Here is a 20,650-nt window from a genome sequence, read left to right on the forward strand (position 1 = left end):
GGAGAGATTTCAGTCCTTGGAGGCACAGCCTACCCAGGTCTGGGGGTGTATCAGGAAGCACAAGTGCAGAGGGGCACTTTCTTCTGATGGAAAACCTGTATGGGGGTAAAATCCTTCCTCACCCCTCTATTTCCTCGGTGGAGCTCAAAACTGTTTTTGCTTTGCAGCTCCAGAACCAGGGATGGAGCCCACAGGGAAGTGACAGACAAACCTGAGGGGCTGAGGGAGAGATGAATATAGTGCTGGCAGCCTCCTTGCCAAGGCCAGCAAGAGCTCATGGTGACTGGAGGGGAATGAAAGAAACAGCAGCTGAGCAATTTAACATCAAAGACCACCCAAATCTTTCTTTATGGGACATAGTGCAAATAGGAGAAATATTGGTCATGCTTTATAAAAGAGAGGGGCAACCCTTTCAGGCTGCTTGGTGTGGTGGAAGGAAAACGTGAGGAGAGCTCAGTGTGAGTCTCTGCAGCTCTGGCATTCCAGGCAAGCTGCTCATCCTCCGTGGAAGGAAAGGTCCCTTGTAGTGCTTTGTGGGAAACTGCACATTATCCCACCTTTATAGTTACTAAAAAAAACAGTCTTTCTACTCAAGTGACACAACTGCCCCAACTCAAATGCAGGAAACAATATCAGGAAGTTTGCTGGGAGCACCATTTTGGGATTTAGCACACCTTCAAGTATACACCCCATAGGGCATCCAGAGAGCCTGCACTGGGCTGCCACAGGGTGTGAGCAGGTCACCTCCAAAGGGGGACAAAACATTTTAAGTTACCCAGGTGTTCCTGAACTCTCTTCTGTAACCCCTGAAAGTCACTGCAGATGTTGGACTGGAAGATAAACACCATCTTCAGGTAACATGAGGGCCACAACGTCACTAGATTTTGGCCTCTTGCTTATCCTCCAGAGCCTGTTGGTCCTCTTTGTAACATCGAGATCTGAGCAGGTCTTTGGTAACTCATGATGAGTAGAAGGCATGGAGATGGAATAAGTGCCAGGAAAAGGTCAGAATCCTGCTGGGGATCTCCATTACAACATTGTCACCAACAGCACTGATGGGTTCCAGTGAGACGGCCTAAAGCTCATCCTTGGCATTAACAAGATGCTGCAGGGGATGAACCCTCACCGTGTGGTCCCTCAGCAGCTGGTCCTGTGACCCTGTGTGGCTGTCAGGGGGTCTGTTCCCTGAGAAGTCTGTGAGAGTGTAATCCTGCAGCAGGCCAGCTTCTGCTGCGTGGCGCCGGAGCCTCTCACTCCCTAGAAGGCCCTGCATCCTCAGGTACCCCTGCTGACAGCAGGGAGGCAGCTTCTGACGCGTGAGGGCAAACAGGAAACAGGACTCTGCAGGGGAAAGAGAGGATCAAAAATCAGATGCAGCAGAGGCACCACATAGGAGATAACTCCTGGAACTCTGGAGTACTCATTCAGAGAAAGAGGCTGAGAGAAAGAGGGAAAAAGACAGGAGTGTTTCACCCAGCACCCTGCCCTGCATGGCAGCAGTAATCAACTCAGTTATGGAGATGCAGGGTGGAATCTCCAGTCCGCACTCTGAGAGGAAGAGGAGCTGGATTTGAGCTTGCAGCTCTCTGCCATCTTCTTCATAGCAGAGGATTGCTTCTCTTTCTGCATGTGAGGTTCCTTCAGGAGGTTCCCAGGCCAGTCTTCAGACCAGGAAGGGAGGTAGAAGAGGCTCACCAGCTTTCACATCCCAGCTCTCCCATTTCCCATGAGAATGTCATCATCAGGACATGAAAAGAGATCTGGTACCCAATGGCAAAGAGGAACATTTGGATAATGGAGGCAGAAGGAAAGCTGCAGGTAGAAAAGGGGTTGAACCCAACCTCACACACCTTTCCCTAAATTTGGGTATTATGCCCAGGGCAGGTTTGCTCTGGTGGTGAGCGAGAGCAAAGGTTATTTGGGGACATGCACACCGGCAATTTTACTGCCCGGGGAATGCATCAAAGAGGTGTGACTAACAGCGAGACCATCAGCTCATCACAGGGATATATCAACTATTTGCAGAAGACGTTGGTCCTCTTGCTTGTCCCTCGCACCTCTACTTCTGCCACCTCGATCGACCCCGCGCTCAAATTACCTGCGAAAAAATTGCGCAGGTCAGTGCCCAGGCAGTTCTCCAGAAAGCGCCTCAGAGGCAGGACGTGAGCGTTCGGGGCCGTCCAGTCTGTCAGGAAGTCCTCCACGATGTGATGCACAGCGTCTGGGCGAGGGAGAGGCCAGTCTGGGGGACGAAGACTCATCTCCCGCTCTGCCAAGAGAACATTAAGGGAATCTTTCAGAAGCAGAAACGGCATTAAAAAAAACAAAACAAACCAAAACAAACCACTCCTGGAGCGGAAAGCAGCTATGACAGCTGTTCCAGCTTTTGTCCTGACCTTTTTAATCCCTGCTTTACTTTCATTTGCAATCCCCTTCTGCTAGCTGTGTCCTCAAGAGGCCTGCCACAGCACAGCTGCCCCTTGCCCCTCCTGCAGTACTTCCTGTCACCTCACTCTCACTCCCCCCTGGGCAGGGACTGCCAGACGGGCTGAGCTGCATTCAAGTTGTTCCACTGCTACCCATCACGCTTCTTTTCATGCAAGGCAGGTCGGACCCTGACCCGAGGTTTCTGGAGATGAAGATTCAGCACATTACTTTCCCAGGGCAATCAGTACTCTGAGCACATTTGTTTGCTGGCTCCGACACTCATCTTCAAACCTTTGCCTTTGGCTGCCTCCATCGCTGCGTGACCTTTCAGACCTGGGCTGGCTACAGAGAGCAGCTTTGTTTTGGCGACAGCACTAAACAGCCCTGCTTCATCTGCCATGACTCTGCAAAACACATGCAGGGTACTGTCCAAAGGGAAGCAACATTTCTCATTTTGGGAATGGGGCAGTCCCCAGCACGCCTGTTTGATCCTATTCTGAAATGTGAAATCTCCAGTACAACCCCATCCCACGCCTCGTATCAACCGGACCGATGGAAACTTCTTGCTGACTCTCAGCATTTACTTGCCCAAGAGGATGGATGTGAAGGAATCGGAGAAGAAGGGTGTGCAGTACCTTTAGGTACTACCCCCTTGCTTCTTTGGCTCTGAAGTTTTGTTTTTTTTGTCCCCTCTGTTTTGTTGGTATCAGGAAATTAACAGGAAGAGGTGGGAAAGGTTACCTGTTGGGAGGCGTTTGTAATAGTAAATAACAGGATGCAAAAAGTTGGACTGCCAGGCATGCTGTGCCTCTCCCACGGCTCGGTTGTAGTAGAAGACATCCTTGTCAGCTCCAGAGAAATTCCTTCCATATTCCATGATGACAACAAACAGCCCATAGGGAGCCTTTCTCCCTGTCTGCATTTCCAGCTCAGACAGGACTCCAACTGGATACTCTTCCAGGTATTCAAATGATGTGGCATTCCTGTGAATTGCAACCAAAGCCAACAGAATTTTTCACCAGAGAAAAGCCAGCTGGGTTACAGCACCCCCTCAGCTGGTCAAGGCTAAGGCCAAAAAGCCATCAGATAGTAATTGTTTTTGGTCATTACAGATCAGGGCTTGGACTTGCAGAGCTTATGAAGGCTGCAGATACTGTTACAAGACTCCATTATTTTCCCAGATTACGGGACTCCTCCCTACATAAGCACTGCTCAAGGAAAGCTTTTCTACAAGTAACTACACCTCTTGAGCCTAGAGGGAAGGTCTGGGCCATTTCAGCCCAAGTAATTGGCAGAATTTGGTATACTGGCATCAGTCGTGACACTGGTACAGGTTTTGAGGTGGCTGCCTCTGTGATGGTAACGTCCTTAGGCAGCAACTGAGCAATCTTTGTGGTGATACCACAGGAAGCAATGGTAAAGGAAAAGGAATGAAACGATGGAGCACAGGGCTGGGAATAATTACTCACTCACTCACTCTCTCAGCAGTATGATGTCAGCCAGGACACCGAACATCTGGTAGAGGCCCGAGGCCTCATTCACCCGCTTGATGATGGAATTGGTCAGCTGTGTAACAGGGTAGACTGTGGATGGCCAGGGGACACCGTGGTGACGGTTTTCCAATAGGCGGTGGACTGCACGAGCTAAGACATTGAGAGAAACAAAACCCAGCCTATTTAAAAATCCAAGCTTGCCCTTATCTGACTGCTCTGCTGCGGCACACACAGATACCGGCAGGACAAAATAAATAAGTTTTACAGCTCATCCGTGCTCAGGATCTCCCACCCCAATCGCTGGTAACTGCAGTGGAGATGCCCTCTGAAAGCTGATGTGATGCTAAGTGGTTGGTGGGGGGTGCGGGGTATCCTTGGGGATATTTCGCTACTTCTGAGCAGTCTTTTAATGATAAGCATGGGCACACACACATAAAGACAGAAATTCTCTCTACTGCCCGAAGCCACTGGGTTTTAACTCCCCAGCACAGACCTCTCACCCACAGCCTGTCATGAGGCAGAGCATCTGCCAGGCAGAAATCCTATTGTGTTACATAAATAAGAGATAAGGGGCAAGGGAGACATAAGACAAAACAAAGACAGACAACCAGAAACTTCTGATATGACCCCAAGTCGCTTCTCCTGGACTTCAGATGCTGCTGCTGCTTTAGCTCAGCTGCGCTTTGCTGTTCTTACTGCCGGCACAAGACCAAGGGCGATGTCTTTGCAGCAGTAAGAGATGAACTTTTCCTTCAAAGGGGGGGAACAATTCCCACCTCAGGCCCCTCCGTACACCCCAGTACTCACTTGTATAGCGGAATCCATGGATAAAGCCACCAGCAGATTTCCTGAAGTCAACAGAATGGCTAGCAGTGCCAAGAACAAAAAGCCCCCGAGTGCCTCTGGACTCATAACTAGGTTTGATCTGAGGATACTTCTTTATATTCCCTTTTCCTGGCATCATTCTAAGGGATCTGACGTGCAAAAGAGAAGAGCAGGCTGTCAGTAAGGGCAGGGGTGGAAAAATAGTAAGTGTTACTGCTAAGGCACATGTTATATTATAGCCAGTGCAAGACTGCTTCATGCCCCCATTGCCTCCAGTGGCATTGCTACTTTCCCAAGGCCATAAAGTCAAGGACGATCTTCCAGAAGACAAGGGTACTCCTTTCGTGGTAGGTCTGGACAAGATCAAATTCCAGCCTAAGTCACTGATTGTGGATTTTGGAAGACAGTGAAGTCAGCAGTACTGATTTCAACTCAGTGGATGTAATAAACAAACCAAGGTGGAGGAAATGCTGCATGCTCAGGGAAAAAAAAGCTGACAAAACCTTTCTGTAGTGATCCATACCTGTGTACACCATCCTCACTCAAAAAACCCCAAGCATCTCAAAACAGAAAACATTACTAGCCTTGCTAGCCTTCTCTCTGTGACCTGGCAAGCCAGGATGTTAAGTTCTAAATGTGCAAGCTTCTTCTGTGTCATCCAAGTCCTAACACTGCCATTTGTTCAGACTTAGGTCAGCTCGTTGGTCAGAAGGTTTACATGTTCCCTTTGGGACACTGACATAGCTGTGTGACACCAGGTACCTCAGAGGACGTGGAGGTCCAGGCCACGCTGCCAGGAGAGGAGCTGCCCTTCTCTTTTGTCCCTAGTCAGGCCTTTCGTAGTCTCGCTGTAAACACCTCCTTCCCTGGTGACCCTTGCTCTCCCTTACCTGTTGTAGATGGAGAAGTCAAACTTCCAGCCCAGGCAGCGGATGACACGGTCATAAGGTGCACGGGTGGCAAAATTATCCAGCTCATCCTGCGGGAGGGTGATGGAGTCGATGCCTGCGCTGCCGTTTCTGTCCTCCAGGTAGAAGCGGAGTGTGATGTGCAGCTTCCCTTTCTTGTCCTTGACAATGGCCAGATCTTCCAGGTCACCCTCCAGAAGCCCATCTAGAGATTTCAGCTGGTAGGTGTCCAGCAGGCCATTGTTAATTGCTCTACAAAAAAACCCAAGGGGAATGTAAGAAGGGCTAAAAGAGAGGAGGAGAGGTGTGATCCACAGTTCAGTTTCAGCAGCTGGGAATGGGACATCTATACCAGGCATCCCATGCTCCCCCATCAGTGCAAAGGTTATCTGCAGAGCCTCAGGCCTCACAGGAACAGCACAAGTAACATAGCCTTGCTGCCCTTGGAGGATGTTGTCATCCTCTCATCTCTCCTCTATGACTGCAAGCAAGGGAAAAACTTGGGAGCCAGCACTTTTTAATGATACAGTTTCCAAGAGGACATTTTCAGATTTTACACAGACCCCAAAGAGATGTCATCAAGCTCCTGTGTTCAGCAACTAAAACCTGAGCTGCTTTAAACCAAGGAAGTAAAGATAGAAGGTCCCACATTTCCTCTGTGACCCCGAGGACCACAACACCTCCTGTGCCAGTCTTGTCTCTCAGACAAGAAGCTGTTCCCCATGTGCCAGCTGCGTTATGAAGAGAAAGAGGAGCGGCTTCCTACCTCAGATCCCCAACGTAGTGAGTGGCCCATGAGAGGCGCACACGGGACCGGCTCACCATGTGGATGAAATTCGTGACACCCAGGATGTTCTCTGCTGTCTCAAAGGCCGAGTTCCCTCGGCCCAAGATCAACACAGTTTGGCCAGCAAAATCCTCTGGGTTGATGGACACGGTCTCATAACCCTCAACGTATTCTGAGCCAGGGAAATTGACCACGTTGGGGACCCACGTCCCAGTGGCGACCAACAGAGAGCTGCAAAAACAGGGAGAGTTGTAGGGAATGCAGGAATTATGGGAATTGGTCAATCACTCCATCTCATCACCCCTTCGATGTGCCCCCTCCAGCCATGCTGGATCAGCTGCACAATCCATGGTTTCAAAAGAAAACTCTGCCCAGCTGCACTTCATGACCTGCTCCTCTCCTCCCTGTCCTCAGGCCAACAAAGACTACTACATGTCATTATATGTAGCAAAAGTCAGCATGGGTGCTGTACATATAGGTCTCCTGTTTTTCACAAACGTGCAAGCACTACTCAAATGTACTCACTGATGATGTATATAACACTACAGTTTCACAGGTCGATTATATATGTTGCATAAAAGATAAACAATTTAAAATTTTGGTTGCCACTTAGTACAGCGGAACAGAAGTAACTTTTAAAACGGACAGAAAATGGTTTTGGTGTTTTAAAATAAAAAAACTCGTCATAAAAAAACCTGTTAGCAACATCCCTAATTATTATCCCAGAATTAAGTACAATTATCTTTTTATAGCTGTTATCCCTCTCTAAGAACTTTTACTCGAAATTCTTGTGACTTAGAAGGAAGCACCAGGCAGCCGTGGCTTGTGGCACTGTCTGCTGTTTCAGCCTTGCTCTCACAGCTCCTGAAAGCAAATCACTCACGGAGCGTGGGTGTCTGGGACTGCCTTCTGTCCCCTCTGAGCTTGCCAGCCAGTGCACCTCCAAGTGACAGCCAGCCTGACCTGCTGTCGCAGAGCTGCAGTGCTCAGGAGAGGTGAGAAACATACTCCGTATGTTCACGAGTGATTTCTAGGTTTTTAGGAACGTAGCACGGTGGCAGCACAGGATACACACGTAAGTGTGACAAAGGGAAGGGGAATTCAGGGACACTCAGCTTTGGGAGTTATTTCTCTCAGTTGTCTTTCTCTGCTGCAATGGCACCACTTTTCTCTGGTTCCCCCCTGATAGCTCTGTGCTGGCTTGGGGCTTCACTTGGCTGGGATGTACCTCTAAGCACACATGGGTTAAGGGAAGTGAAGGTGCCACTGCACTGAGTCCCTCGAGCTTGTAATGAGGGCAACAGTGGCTACAAATATGACTGAGTTTTGTTTTTTTTTTTTTTAAATTATCTAGTGATCAAACAAAAGTCTACCTATTAAGGAGGGAACCTGTGGTGATGGCAACTGCAGCCAGTTTTGTCTGCCCTGCCACTTCCTTGGCTGTCTAAGGCATAATGTTGCTTGCAAAAGGCAATGCCTTCCCAAGAGCAGTTATTCCACCTACCCATCCTGCCGATCCCTGTGAAGTGTTTTTACCCTGTAATGGTGTCTCAGGGTCATAGAATCACAGAATGGTTTGGGTCAGAAGTGACCTTAAAGATCATCCAGTTCCAACTTCTTTGCATGAGCAGCGACACCTCCCACTGGACCAGGGTGCTCAAAGTCTCATCCAATCTGGCCTAACTCTGTAACTCCTCCATCCTTGCAGATACCTGTGCCTCAGCTGCGTGAGGCTCTGAGCAGCCTGATGTTGCTGTCCCTACTTTGGGTAGGATGCTTGGACAAAATTACCTTTATTGGTCTCCTCTGACCCAATTTATTCTGCTATTTTGTGACTTGGAAGATGTCCACGTAGAGCAAGCAGTGTGGCGAGCCCTGAGTTCACCCCTTACCTGCACTTGTAGTTCTGCCTGTCCTGGTCAGCCAGGAGGAAGTAGTGGCCGTTCCAGGCCCGCTCGTCCCTCTCTAGGGTCACGTGGATGATGGCCGTGTTGTACTGAACCCGCAGCTTCAACAGGGAAGCAAAGTCCTCCAGGTAACGCACCATGGCATCGGCGTTGGGGAAGAAGTCCCGGGAGTAGCGTCGGAAAAGCAGCCGGCGGTCATGGCTGAGGAGCGAGTTCCAGTCGTGGCGGAGGTTGAACTCACTGTTGGATTTACCCGTGTGCCGCTTGTTGATGCTGATCAGCTTGCGGTGGCGAGGGTAGAGAGCGAAGAAGCTGCCGGGAGCGTGGCTCCGCTCAAAGACGACGTAGTCCCGGTTGGCTTGCTGGAGGAAATAGGCCGCCTGCAAGCCCGCGGGGCCGGCACCGATGATGCAGTAGTCGTGGTAGAGTAAAGCGGCACCATTCACCACACACAGGCTGCACAAGGCCAGCCCCAGGAGCATCCCCCAGACCGCTGGGGCCATGGCGGTGCCAGGAGAGCCGCCCCTGCAGGGGAAAGATGCGGGGAGGTGTCACCCGGGGGTGGGCAGAGGCCTCCCCGCCACAGCCACCCTTGGTCTGCCTGGCCGGGCCCTGCCCAGGCCCCTCTCCGCCATGTTGTCACCATTGCTCCTCAGAGCCTCAAGCGGGGTGTGGGTGTCGGGGTGGGGCCATCCAATCGCGAAAGGGCTCCCAGTTCTCCCAGCCAATGGGCGTACGGAGCCCCCCGCCCCAGCCAATAGGAGACAGCGTGCGGCCAGCAGGCGGGAAGGCGGGACAGCACCCCTGGGCACCCCCGCAGGGCCCCAACAGCCAATGGGGAAGCGAGGCGCAACCCCTCCACCCAATGGGAGATGGGGTGCCCATAGGGACCCCCCCTCGGCACCGACGTAGGCCCCCCCCCCCCCCCCCCCACGCACGCACCACCCCCCATCTCCCCGTTCCCCCCCCCGCAGTCCCGGCGGCGTGCGGGGTGCGGCCGCCAACCCGCGAGGCGCCACCGAACGCGAGGCGCGGGGAGCAGGGGGGGGGGGGGGAGGGAAGGGAGTCCAGTCCCGCCCCGAGCCGCCCGCACCCGGTCCCGCCGACGGCCGCACCTGCACCACGGAGCTCGCGCCGCTCCGCGCCTCCCGCACGCGCCCAGGCGGCGGGTGGGTGCGGGGCCCGGGAAAGGTGGAGGAGGGGGGGGGGGGGGGAAAGGGGGAGGCGGAGCCAGAGGAGAGGTGGCGGGGGGGGGTAAGGGGAGGGACGGGCAGCGCCGTCCCCGCCCCCGCCGAGGCGGGAGGCGCGCGAGCCCCGCGTCACGTGACGCCGCCGCCACCGCCCCGCGCCTCCCCGCAGGCGGGGTGGACGCTCAAAGGGGCGGGAGGTACCGCACACACCCCCCCCGCATCCCACCTCCCCCCATTCCCCTCCCACCCCTGTCAATGCCCGCACCACCCCCCGCCCCGCACAGCCAGGGGGGATCCATCGCAGCGCAGGGACACACGACACAGCGTCATTGAAGTCACTTTATTGCGCCTTCCCCCCAGCCCCTCACGGGGTATCAGCTTGGGAGGGGGGGGGGAAACACCCCCCACCGCCGCCCGGCACCAGGAAAGGGAGAGCAGGGTCGGGGTCCGGGGTAGGCGGCTCCTTCGGAGGGCGGCAGGGCTCAGCTCTCCTCCTCTGTAAGAGAAGAAAAAGGATTGTGAGGCAAATGTGGCTGTGCAAAGAAAAACCAAACCAAAATGCTAATAAGCCCTCTTGGTCCTGGAAACAGAAGCCTGATGCTTCTGGGGGGGGGGGGTTCAGTACCATCCTCCCCCCTGGCCAGACTGTCCCTCAAGACAGGACCACACACACACTTCCTTATCTGGAACAACACAACTTCTGTTCCTAAGCAAATTACCAAATTACAACCCATAATTTCCATATAAAAACCGTAGTAAGACTCAGAGCAGTGGGGTTAAGTTTACAGCTTAAAAATTCACACACACACAAAAAAATTTTAAAAACTGGCAGGTGTTTTCTGTTCCTAAGCAAATTACCAAATTACAACCCATAATTTCCATATAAAAACCGTAGTAAGACTCAGAGCAGTGGGGTTAAGTTTACAGCTTAAAAATTCACACACACACAAAAAAATTTTAAAAACTGGCAGGTGTTTTTTGTATCAGGAACTCCAGGTTAAACAGCTTCCCACTGCTGAGGGATCAGGAGTCAGAGATGGCAGATGGTTTCAGGCAGCCAAGCGAGGACAGCAGTTGTCCCTGTGGCACCACTGTCCTCCCAACCTGACCCACCAGCAATTTCCCAGCTTCAACCAGTTGTTTTAGGAGAGCTGCCACTAAATTACCTCCATTTGTCTGGTTCCCCGCATGCTTTAGAAGTTGTCACCTTTCAGTCACTCACATTTCTAAAACTCCTGTTACAAAATATCCCCAAACCAACAGCAATCAGCAATGACCCATCCTCCAAAATGCTGGGGCCACCACTGAATGAAGGGTTTTGTGGCAGGCTCTGCTTTCCCAGACACTGCTCTGGAGCTGGGTCCTCCTTCACCATTGCCAAAATCAGTCTTTGCTCAGTGCCCATGCATCTGCATTTCCAACTCTCAGCTCTTCTTGCTTCCAACTGAGTACTCCCAACATCACTCACACCTTTTCCACCACTAGAGTCTCATCCTCAGGACCACACATTCTTCAGCCTCTTTCCTCTCCACTAACTACACCAGTCAGATCTGGTGTTTATCACAGGTCACCATCCAGATCAGTAGACCACTTAAATCATAAATCCCAAAGTATGCTACAAACCTTCCTCTTCCTCTTCTTCCTCCTCGTCCTCCTCATCCTCATCAGAGCTGAAGGTGCCATCAGGCAAGCTGTAGATCCGGATCACCTGCTTGTTGGGATCCTTGAGGATGAGGTACTTCCCCTCATCCAGCTTCATACAGATGTCGATGACACATCTCAGGATGCCCCAGGCATTCTCTATGCTCAGGTTGATCTGGCTGGCAAACTCATTGGGCTTGAACTGCTGCGTGCCCAGAATCACGTGGCGGGAAGAGTCCTTAACGTGGTACCGGGACACATACCTAAGGGAGCAAAAAGAACCCAGAGGGCCACCAGAATATTAAGCCCAGCCAGCAGAAGAATGACACCAAGAAAAGCAATGTGATCCTCACATCACTCCTAGGACAGCAGAGACTCAACTGATTTTATGCTGACAGCTCAAAAAGGGATGTGGCCACACCTCCTCTCCACCTAATATCTCAACAACAAGGCACTGAGGATCTCGATCAAATTCAGGACAGGCAGCACAGTCACTGCATTTATTTCCCTTGTTGGTGTCCTGGTTTGGGCCAGGATAAAGGTGATTTTCTGTCTTGTACTTTTGCTTTTAGCTAAGTCTCTTGTAAGCAGTTGCACTTGCTGGAATTAACAGCAAGTTTCTCAGACAGTGTCTGCTTCTGGGACTGATAACACTCGATGTTTATAGTTACTGCTAGAGACTGGTGTGCAGAGCCAAGGACACTGCTCAGCTCTGAGGAACATTTTACCTTCCAGAAGGAAGAAAGAGGTCCCACCTGCAGCCCTCTTTTGGAGAGAACAGACAAGATAGATCCCAGAATTGACCAAACAGTATTCCATCCCATATACGTCATACTCAGTATAAATTTGAGGGATCACAAGGGCCAAGCCAGATTTCACGCTTCCAGCTGCCTGCCCTTCCTGCCTTTCCTGCTTCCCTTCCTTCACCCGGCATCCTGGAAGGATTCTGTCTGTTCGTCTGCCTGTGGTCCTGATCCGTGCCAGCCCATATGTGTGTTCCTGCCTCCAGTTCCTGACTGCTGCTGACTCCAGGAGTCCAGCCTGGACTTTCCCAGGGCTGCCCTGCAGCCTCAGTGGTGACGTGAGAGTTATTGGGGGAAAAGGGGGGAAGGAACGTGGTATCAATTTTCCTGTATATTTGTCTATATTTAGTAATTTTTCCTATTTATCATTACTGTTTCATTAAAGTTGTGTAGTTTAGTTTCCAACCCATAAGTCTCTCTCCCTTATTCTCTCTCCTTTCTGTATCAGGGAGGATAGAGATTAATAGAGAGCATCTGCCACTCGGTTTAATTGCTGGGCCAGTGTTAAACCGTGACAGTTGGCAATCTTGGCAACCAGGCTGAGAGCTGTGGAGGCTGCCTGCCTGTCACATGCATGAACTCTCAGGAAGCCAGTCACAGCAGGGGGGAGCACATCAGCTGGATACTTCCACCACAGCTGGTGAGCTCACTGCATGTTGTAGAATGCTCCTGAAAGGTAGGGGGTGTGACCCCTTTGCCGTGCCCAACCCCATGTTTGAGGGGCCAATGAGATCGGCCCGTGCTACAGGTAAACACACCGGGTGGCCAACAGCAGGTTACATTGGAGTGTGGTGGTGGGGGTGTGGTCACAAAACCCCTATATAAGTAAATGAAACTGCATAATAAAGTGAATTCTTGTTTACCAGCCATATTGGTTGCATTAGTTTTCCCTCTCTGTCTCCGACAACTGCACGTCTTCCACTCTTGGCCACTAAAAACGTGGGGTCATTTTATAACTGCTCATTCCATAAATGGTTCTCTTTGACTTACACTGGGTTAAATCATGGAAAATGCACCTGAAACGCTTGGTGTGAAAACCCCTTCTTACCCGAGCTTAAGATACTCTGATCCAGCCAGCAGAGCACAACACGTCCAGCGGGCTAACTTGTAGCTGTTGTTTTTCAGCTCGGTGGCGATCACAGCTCCCCTCTGTGAGTCGAGCTTCTGGCGCCAATCCACTCCATTACAATACTGGGAGGAGAAGCAAAACTCAAGTTAGCCCCACAAGCCAAGCAGCAGTCATCTCCTCGGCTCTCTTGGCATCAGGTAGGGAAGTTTCTTCTGTCTGCCTTATGACACCGTACGAGGGAATGGAAATAGTGACCTACAGGGAAAGCCCTTGCACCAGGAAAGGGAAAAATGTGAACAGAGGGGACAGGCCAACATTTGTGGTGCTGGTTAAAAGGGTAAGTGTGCAAAAGAAGAGCTCAGGAGGGAAGCATAGGAACAGTGGGAACACTGCTGTTGATGAATACCTGGGGACAAGAGGGTTCAAACCAGCTACCTCACCTCTGGGGGAGAGTAGCATCAGCACTGCTTGTACACCAAAGTTATGAGGCTTTGGTGGAACATCAACACGCGGGGGATACCGCCAGATGTTTGCCTCATCTTGCCTGCTGTACCTGGCGTGTCAGGCAGCAGTGAAGAGGTTAGAGCTAGCTTTGGGATCTCGTTCTTCCTCACCCTAGAATCCCACTCGTTCAGTGTTTTGATGTTGATGAATGACACTTCTCCATTAGCTCCTGTCATCACTCCATCATGCTCGCAGCGGACAATGAGATCTATATCATCTCCCAGCTTCCACCGTCGGTATCTGCCAGCAAAGAACCCAGCTCCTTATTTCTGACCCTCGTTCTTTTCTGGATCCACACCAGCACTTGGCAAAATCCTTCCCACCTCCCTTTATCTGTTCACAGTGAAGACCTCCAGGAATCCCTCTCATGATAAAGCTTTTATCAACAACATTCCCAACTTGCTTTTCCTCTTTAGGGTGATGATATAGAATCATAGAATCATAGAACTGGCTGGGTTGGAAGGGACCTCAGAGATCATCAAGTCCAACCCTTGCTCCACTACCACTGCAGTTACCAGACCATGGCACTGAGTGCCACATCCAGTCTCTTTTTAAATATCTCCAGGGACGGAGAATCCACCACTTCCCGGGGCAGCCCATTCCAATGCTTGATCACCCTCTCTGTAAAGAAATTCTTTCTAATGTCCAAGCTAATATCCTGCCCCCTTGCCAAACCTGGGCATCAGGCAGAGATCAGCATACCTGTAAGCAACAGAAGCTACTTCGTTTTTATCCATGTCATCCTCCACAAAGGGGTTTGGATTGGGAAACTTGTATTTCTCCTTTCCCTGCAGAAGCAAACAGAAGGCTGTGTTATGGGAAAAAAACATGAGTAACCTCTCCCCTGATGGATAAATATTCTCTCACAGCAGCAGTAGTTAGTTTCCCTTGGGCACAGAAATGCTAAAAGTCAGTTGATGAAAAGCCTCATCTTCACATTAGTGACTTCACTGTAAGCACCACTACTGGCACTGCAGCTTCACTGAGTGTACTCTGAAGCCTGCCTGCTTCAGCAATGGAGGTGAGATTTCTTCTTTGTGAAATAAAGGTGAAAATCTTTCTGCAACCAAGTCACACTGCTCACCAGATTAATCCCACTTCTTTCAAAACTGGAAAAGTATCAGTGTAACATCCCTCTGTCAATTAAAACATTTCTGTGCTGTGTTAGAGCAGCCTTAAAGAAGTCTTTTCCTGAGACTCGCTAAAAACACAGACCCTGCCATCCAGCACTGCTTGACCTTACCATCCTCAGACACTGCTGGGAGAAGTTATGGTTGATGTAGGTGGCTTCCATGGCAAGGTTGCGTGGAGAATTAAAGGAGTTTCCCTCTTCCTGAGGTGGCTCATTGGCTGTTTCACTCACTGTGAGGAGGTCTGGGGAGAAATCCAGACACAAGTGGTTATTCTTGGGGCAGCAGCTTGTCAGCTTCATGAAGTCTTAGACCCACACCCAAGCAAAATGACACTGAAGTCACCCTCACAGCCAAGAAGTGTGTGGCAGTAATCAGGTTGTTCCCGGGGTCTCAGTCTGGGCACTGAGACAAAGAATAAACTCAAAAAAGCATCAAGAAAATTAGACCCTCTAACTACGATCAACAGAAATTTCTTTCAGAACATTTCCTCACCAAAATCTGATTTGTCCCTCTTGTCAAAGAAAAGCTTGGATCCAACTCTCTGAACAATGATGTCCCAGGAATAGACGGAGCGAGTGCAGCTCATCAGCGTGGCCAGGATGGCATCTGTGGCAAACACGTTCCCCTGGGTCTTGGCTAGCTACAGATTCAGGAGGAGAAAACTGTTCCAGCAACAAGAACAGACAACCTGTCCCTCCCCCAGCCAGAACAAGAAGTGTTAAGAAAACCAGATCATTGGTTTCTTCTCCTGTGCTGAGGAAGCTGAACCTAGAGGCACACCAGACTGCTGGACAAAGCAAGAAGTACCAGCCAGTGATCCAGGCCCACCCATCCCCCAGACAAGAAAGAAAGAAAGAAACGTATTACATATTGTTAATTCTGTTGGGAAACAGCTCCTTCATGCTGACTGGGTCACAGAGAGAAATTTCCAAGCCTTCCTCATCTCCCAAAGCAGAAACCTCAAGAACCAGGTGCCTGACACGGAATTTTCTTTCCCAGCACAGCTCAAGTACTGGTCTGCTCACCTTTCCAGAATTACAGCAGAGAAACACACTGCTGGGTTTTATCAACCCACGAACATACCTTTCGGATAACTGGGTCATCAGTGGTAGTGACCGTATGGAAGATGCGCTTAATGCTCCTCAGTAGCTTCTCATTCCTTGTTGTAATACGGTCAAAGGCTTTGTCATAGTATTCTAGGGCTCCACAGCACTCTCTGCAGAGAGAAGAGATGGGCTGCCTTGATACCACCCTAAAGATACCACCCCCCAAAGACCACACAGGACTGCGGAGCCTTGTCGGGGAGCGTTACTCCCTCCGCTTTGGGCACCTCAATGAGAACACTGAGACCAGGCCAGAAAACCCTGGTTCTCCTGCTTTCCAAACTTCCAGTCAAGTTCCAGAAGCAAGCAAGTGCACAACAGCTTTAGAAACTCACATGTCCTGTGGCTCTGACACCTCCAGGTAGCGCATCTTCATCAGCCGAGGGAAATCCATCTCTTCCTTCACCTCCCAGTCACTGCGAACTTCAACAGAGGAGTCACGAGGCTTCTGCTGTGCAGCCAGAGGCAAGGGAGACACAGACACAGCACATCAGGACTTGTGCTTGAGGAGCTGCCCTGTGAGCACAGCAAGAGAAACCAAACCAACACGTGGGGCTGAAAGCTTGCTAGTTTACCTGTGATTTTTGGTCCCATTTCTGCCTCACTCCAAACTGCTTCTGAAACTTCTTCTGTAGGCGCAAGCGATCTCTAAAACAGGAGACACAAAAAGAGCCACAAAAGAGGAACAGGTTACAGATGAAGAAAGGTTATGGATGCCTCCTCCCTGGAAGTGTTCAAGGCCAGGTTGGATGGGGCTTGGAGCAACCTTGGCTCATGGGAGGTGTCCCAGTCCATGCAGAGGGGTTGGAACTAGATGATCTTCGAGATCCATTCCAACCCAAACCATTCTATGATGTTTCCATGATTTTAACAGAAGTTCTTTGTGCCTACACACCACAACCATTCCTACTCTTCCAAATTACCAGCAGAGGAGCAATACTTTTAGGCACGGGGCCACCAAAACATTTGTGGAGCAGTCTGTTGGTCCAGATGCCTGAGACACTAAAAGCTCTGTGCCGCACTCTGAGCAGTTCTTTAAATATTTTTATCAACAAAAAGTGCAACAGAGTTTTCAGAAAAGAGTATGCTCTGTTTTAAAATGCCATGTTTACTTTCTAAACACGACTTGAAAATCCTCCAAAGCTCTTTGACAGCTTTTGTTTGAAAGCCAGGCTTGTAACTACCTGCAACATAGGCAAACCATTGGACTAATTCAAGAAAGACAAAGAGCTACTGAGAAGAGTCCAGTTGAGGGCTACAAGAATGATTAGGGGACTGGAACATCTCTCTTGTAAGGAAAAACTGAGAGACCTGGGTCTGTGTAGCCTGGAGAAGACAGAGAGGATCTTATCAATGCTTATAAATATCTAAAGACAGGGCCACATTCTTTTCAGTTCAGTGGTGTGCAGCAACAGGATGAGGGGCTGCAAGCACAAACTACAACAGGCTGCCCAGAGAGGTGGTGGAGTCTCCTTTCCTGAAGATATTCAAAACTTTCCTTGATGCCACCCTGTGCAACCTACTTCAGGTGAACCTGCTTTAGCCCGGGGGGGGGGGTGAAAAAGAGAAAAGATCCTGACAGGATTAACTCCTGTAAGGAGAGTAGATCAGGCCAAGATGTTGTGTGAATTTACTTTATGTAGAATTATAACTTGTAATATCTTTGTATTCGTAACTAGTAGAATTCAGGGTTAAACTGAGACAAAGCAGCTGAGACAGGTCAAGACCCTGACAGGATTAACTTCTGTCTTGGAGATAGTTAGAAGTATAAATCTTGGCACCAAGATTAGCTGGGCACTGGGGGAGTGTAAACATCTGCACAGATGAGGCTGCAGGCACCAGCAGATAAGGGGAAGATAATTGCAAGGGTCTGATTAACAAGAGGATGAAGTCATTGAAAGCAAGAAAGGTAAAAGTTCAACCCTGAGGAAGACTTCTTTACTTCATCTAAAGACCCCCAAAGACCCCAAAACATATCCCCAAAAGACGACTCCGCTCAGACTCCGCCTGTTAGGAATATTATGATTACATGTTGCTATCCCCTGAATATGTATGTAAAGATGAGGTAACCTCCCTTTTTAATGTATAAATACTCTAACCCTTTCCCTTAACCCTCGGAACTCTTTGTCCAGCACGAGCTGGGGTTCCCCGGATCCGTAAATAAATACCTTTGCTGTTTAAAGGCTCAAAACTCTGTCTCCTAAACAGTTTTGTTGGCCTTTTTGGGCTTCAGGGGATAGACTAGACGATGCCCACAGGTCCCTTCCAACCCCTGCAATTCCATACTTTTGTGACCAGACATATCCTGAAATTCTTCTCTGCTGTTCACTCTACTGTGTTCTGTTACAGCAGCTTCACAGATTTACCCATGGTGTGCCCATGCACACCCCAACACAAGTGCAGGATGCTTAGACTTGAGGCCTCACCTCTCCTTCTGCTTGGCACTCTTTGGCAACGTCTGCATGCTGAACTGCACCATGTTCCGGCGGTCCTTGTCTCTCCGAAGGTTCCTCTGCAGAAACAAAGGAAAAAAAACCTCAAAACATCAAAAAACCAAAAACCCAGGAACATTTCAGTCGCTGGATAGATACTGAATAGGTACTGAAGCTCTGCTCTGGCCCTGCTTTTGAGAACATTACCTGTGCAAATCGCATGCGGTTCCTCTGGTACGCTGTCTTCTGCGTCCGTGCTGTATCCACCAGCTGGAAGCTGGACTCATCCTCCTCGTGGAAATAAGCATACTGACTTCCACCACCAAACTGAGATGAGTACTTGTCTAGAGACAAAATAAATAACCTTAACTCCAAGCTTCAAGGAAAAAAAAAAATCCTTGACACTTTGCCCCCCCTCCTCCCCACCCCAAATTCCCTCCAACTTCTTTCACCTAAGTCTCATGCATAAACTCTGACTCCTGCCTTACACAAGCACCTTCCCCCTCCACGGGCCCCTAAGAAGCCCCAGTCATGAGGTACAAAAACCAGGAGCAAGGACAGGGAGAGCCCCAGGGAGCTCTCCCAAGGGTGAGGCACGCTTCCTAATTGAGGAAGCCTCTCCTGCTGAGGTGTGCAAGGAACCGCCGAGGCGGGCGTGAGACATGAAAGCAAGAATGGTGTTTGAAGAAAACTTTGCAGGAAATAAAACACAGAAGCAGCCACCAAACACATACTTGTGTATCTTTTATCCTGATACGTGGCTCCCGTCCAATCCGCCACCTAAGGACAAGCAAAAGCAGTCTAAATAAGTATTAACCTGTTAGTTCTCCCCACCTCCCACTTCAGGTGCAGGACTTCAAGCAGCAGAAGCAAATACTGCTGCATTCACCAGAACTACTCCTTTTAACTCCTGCCTTCTGTTTGCCAACCCTCCTAAATGTTCACAACTGTCCCTCGGTGCTAGCAGGCACTTCAGTGGCTGTCAGCAGAGCAGCCACGGTACTAAGAAATGAAAACTGGCCGTGCCGAGCCTGGGTAGCACACCGGAAAGAACCGGCCTGCCCAGCAGCCGCCCAACGCGCCGTGTCAGGCCTCCGGTACCTTTCCCAGGCGGTCTCCTTTACTGAAGGGCTGGTAGGGCATGTCCCTGAACTGCTCGGGCACAGCGCAGGGCCCCCAGCCGGAGGGGTTGTCCTGGATCACGGGTGTCACAAACTTCGCCATCTTTTAAGTTTCTAAACGGGACAAAATGGAAAAAAAACAAAACCAAAAAACAACCTAAACCATCAGACTGAGCCGAGTGAGCGCCGTCCTGACGCCGGGGACCGCGGCCTTCACCCCGGCAGAGTCAGGGGCGCGGTGCCACAGTGAGGGAAGGGCAGGGAGGCCGCTTCCGCCAGCCGGGCCTGCACCCACGGGAGCGGCCGGGGAGGCCGGAGGGGTTCGGGGAGCCGCGGTCTCCACAACCAAAGCGGGGGGGAGGGGCGGGAAGGGGGACCCGGCCCCCACCGGAACCGGCGGCAGCGCCGGGGCGGGGCCGGGGGTCCCGATGGTGCCGGTAGGAGCGGGAGACGGTCACGGGGTGGGCCCTGACACCCCCCTCACCTGCGCGGCCCCGTCACGGCCCCGTGGCGGCCCCGATGGAACTGGATGCGGCGGCGGCGGCAAGGAAAGAGGCCGCGCGCAGCCCCGGCGCGTCCTTTGCGCGTCACCTCCGGTGACTGTCGTAAAATTAAAAAAAATAAAATAAAATTTAAAAAAAAAAAAAAAGAAAAAAAAGCGGCGCGCGGCTGCCGTAAAGCGCTCCCTCGCCAGCCTTGGCGGCCATAGAGATGAGGGAGCCGCCCGGCTAGACAGGCCGCAGCTCTCAGCGTCTGGATGCGAGCGCCCCCTATGCCAACTCCGCCAGAGCCCGCGGGGCCAAACGGGGGAGGTGGGGGGAGGAAGTCGGGGTCGGTACCGTGGGCTGGGTAGTAGCACCCCTGGCGACCCGAACTCCTTCCGAACCGTGCCCCACGGGCTGTGGCGGGACCGCGGGGTGCCGGCCTGGCGGGCAGGGTGCGGGGCCCCGGGCGCGCCGTCCCGTGCCCCGGTCGAGGGGTGTTTGTCCCCCGTCTGCGGGGGCTCCTGTCGTGGCGGTGTCACTAACCCAGCGCTCGCTGCCTCCTAATGACAGCTTAATCCCGCAGGTGTGCGGGAGTGGGACGAGAGGGGTGTGAATGGCGGTCAATTTGCCCATTAAAAAGCTTGGGTTTGGGTTTGAAGTAGAAAAGCCGGGGGTGACGGGTGACAAAAGCTGTGGATAAAGCTGGGGATGTGATCCAGCAATGTGCACTTGCAGCCCAAAAAGCCCGTCCTGTCCTGGGCTGCAACAAAAGAAGCGTGGCCAGCAGGCTGAGGAAAGTGATCTCCTCTACTTTGCTTTTAT

The 20,650-nt window shown here is 51.2% G+C and overlaps 2 protein-coding genes across 4 annotated transcripts; both read right to left on the minus strand.

Moving 5' to 3' along the window:
* Positions 1-317: 317 nt before the first annotated feature.
* Positions 318-9,548, minus strand: FOXRED2 (FAD dependent oxidoreductase domain containing 2). Its single transcript, XM_071729720.1, has 9 exons — positions 9,463-9,548; positions 8,333-8,872; positions 6,420-6,671; positions 5,636-5,905; positions 4,728-4,894; positions 3,905-4,070; positions 3,169-3,410; positions 2,099-2,269; positions 318-1,341 (listed from the first exon to the last, which is right to left on the minus strand). The coding sequence occupies exons 2-9, from the start codon at positions 8,848-8,850 to the stop codon at positions 1,076-1,078; spliced, it is 2,052 nt and encodes a 683-aa protein (XP_071585821.1). The 5' UTR covers positions 8,851-8,872; positions 9,463-9,548; the 3' UTR covers positions 318-1,075.
* A 315-nt stretch (positions 9,549-9,863) lies between these two features.
* Positions 9,864-19,963, minus strand: EIF3D (eukaryotic translation initiation factor 3 subunit D). 3 transcript variants are annotated; one of them, XM_071729739.1, is made up of 15 exons: positions 19,828-19,963; positions 19,324-19,457; positions 18,957-19,002; positions 18,430-18,566; positions 18,217-18,302; positions 16,366-16,438; positions 16,126-16,238; positions 15,771-15,903; positions 15,180-15,327; positions 14,798-14,928; positions 14,257-14,342; positions 13,665-13,794; positions 13,030-13,172; positions 11,161-11,441; positions 9,864-10,033 (listed from the first exon to the last, which is right to left on the minus strand). In XM_071729739.1, exons 2-15 carry the CDS (start codon positions 19,444-19,446, stop codon positions 10,020-10,022), a joined length of 1,644 nt encoding a protein of 547 aa, XP_071585840.1. In that variant the 5' UTR covers positions 19,447-19,457; positions 19,828-19,963; the 3' UTR covers positions 9,864-10,019. The 3 variants fall into 3 exon arrangements, with proteins under 3 accessions (XP_071585840.1, XP_071585827.1, XP_071585834.1); XM_071729726.1 differs by having other exon boundaries at positions 16,126-16,241; XM_071729733.1 differs by having other exon boundaries at positions 16,126-16,241; positions 19,817-19,894.
* Between the last annotated feature and the right edge of the window lie 687 nt (positions 19,964-20,650).

Source organism: Heliangelus exortis, chromosome 1 (assembly GCF_036169615.1).
Source record: "Heliangelus exortis chromosome 1, bHelExo1.hap1, whole genome shotgun sequence".
Classification (NCBI taxonomy): domain Eukaryota; kingdom Metazoa; phylum Chordata; class Aves; order Apodiformes; family Trochilidae; genus Heliangelus; species Heliangelus exortis.

Bases quoted from the DNA above. Each gene is read 5' to 3' on its own strand.
- EIF3D (XM_071729726.1), bottom strand. From the start codon at position 19,446: ATGGCGAAGTTTGTGACACCCGTGATCCAGGACAACCCCTCCGGCTGG. The intron at 16,242-16,365 runs GTAAACTAGCAA...CTGGCTGCACAG, and splicing joins AATGGGACCAAAAATCACAG to CAGAAGCCTCGTGACTCCTC. The intron at 15,328-15,770 runs GTATGTTCGTGG...CTGAATCTGTAG, and splicing joins ATGACCCAGTTATCCGAAAG to CTAGCCAAGACCCAGGGGAA.
- FOXRED2 (XM_071729720.1), bottom strand. From the start codon at position 8,850: ATGGCCCCAGCGGTCTGGGGGATGCTCCTGGGGCTGGCCTTGTGCAGC. The intron at 4,071-4,727 runs GTGAGTACTGGG...TCAATGTCTTAG, and splicing joins CCATGGATTCCGCTATACAA to CTCGTGCAGTCCACCGCCTA. The intron at 1,342-2,098 runs GTAATTTGAGCG...TTTCCCCTGCAG, and splicing joins CCTGCGCAATTTTTTCGCAG to AGTCCTGTTTCCTGTTTGCC.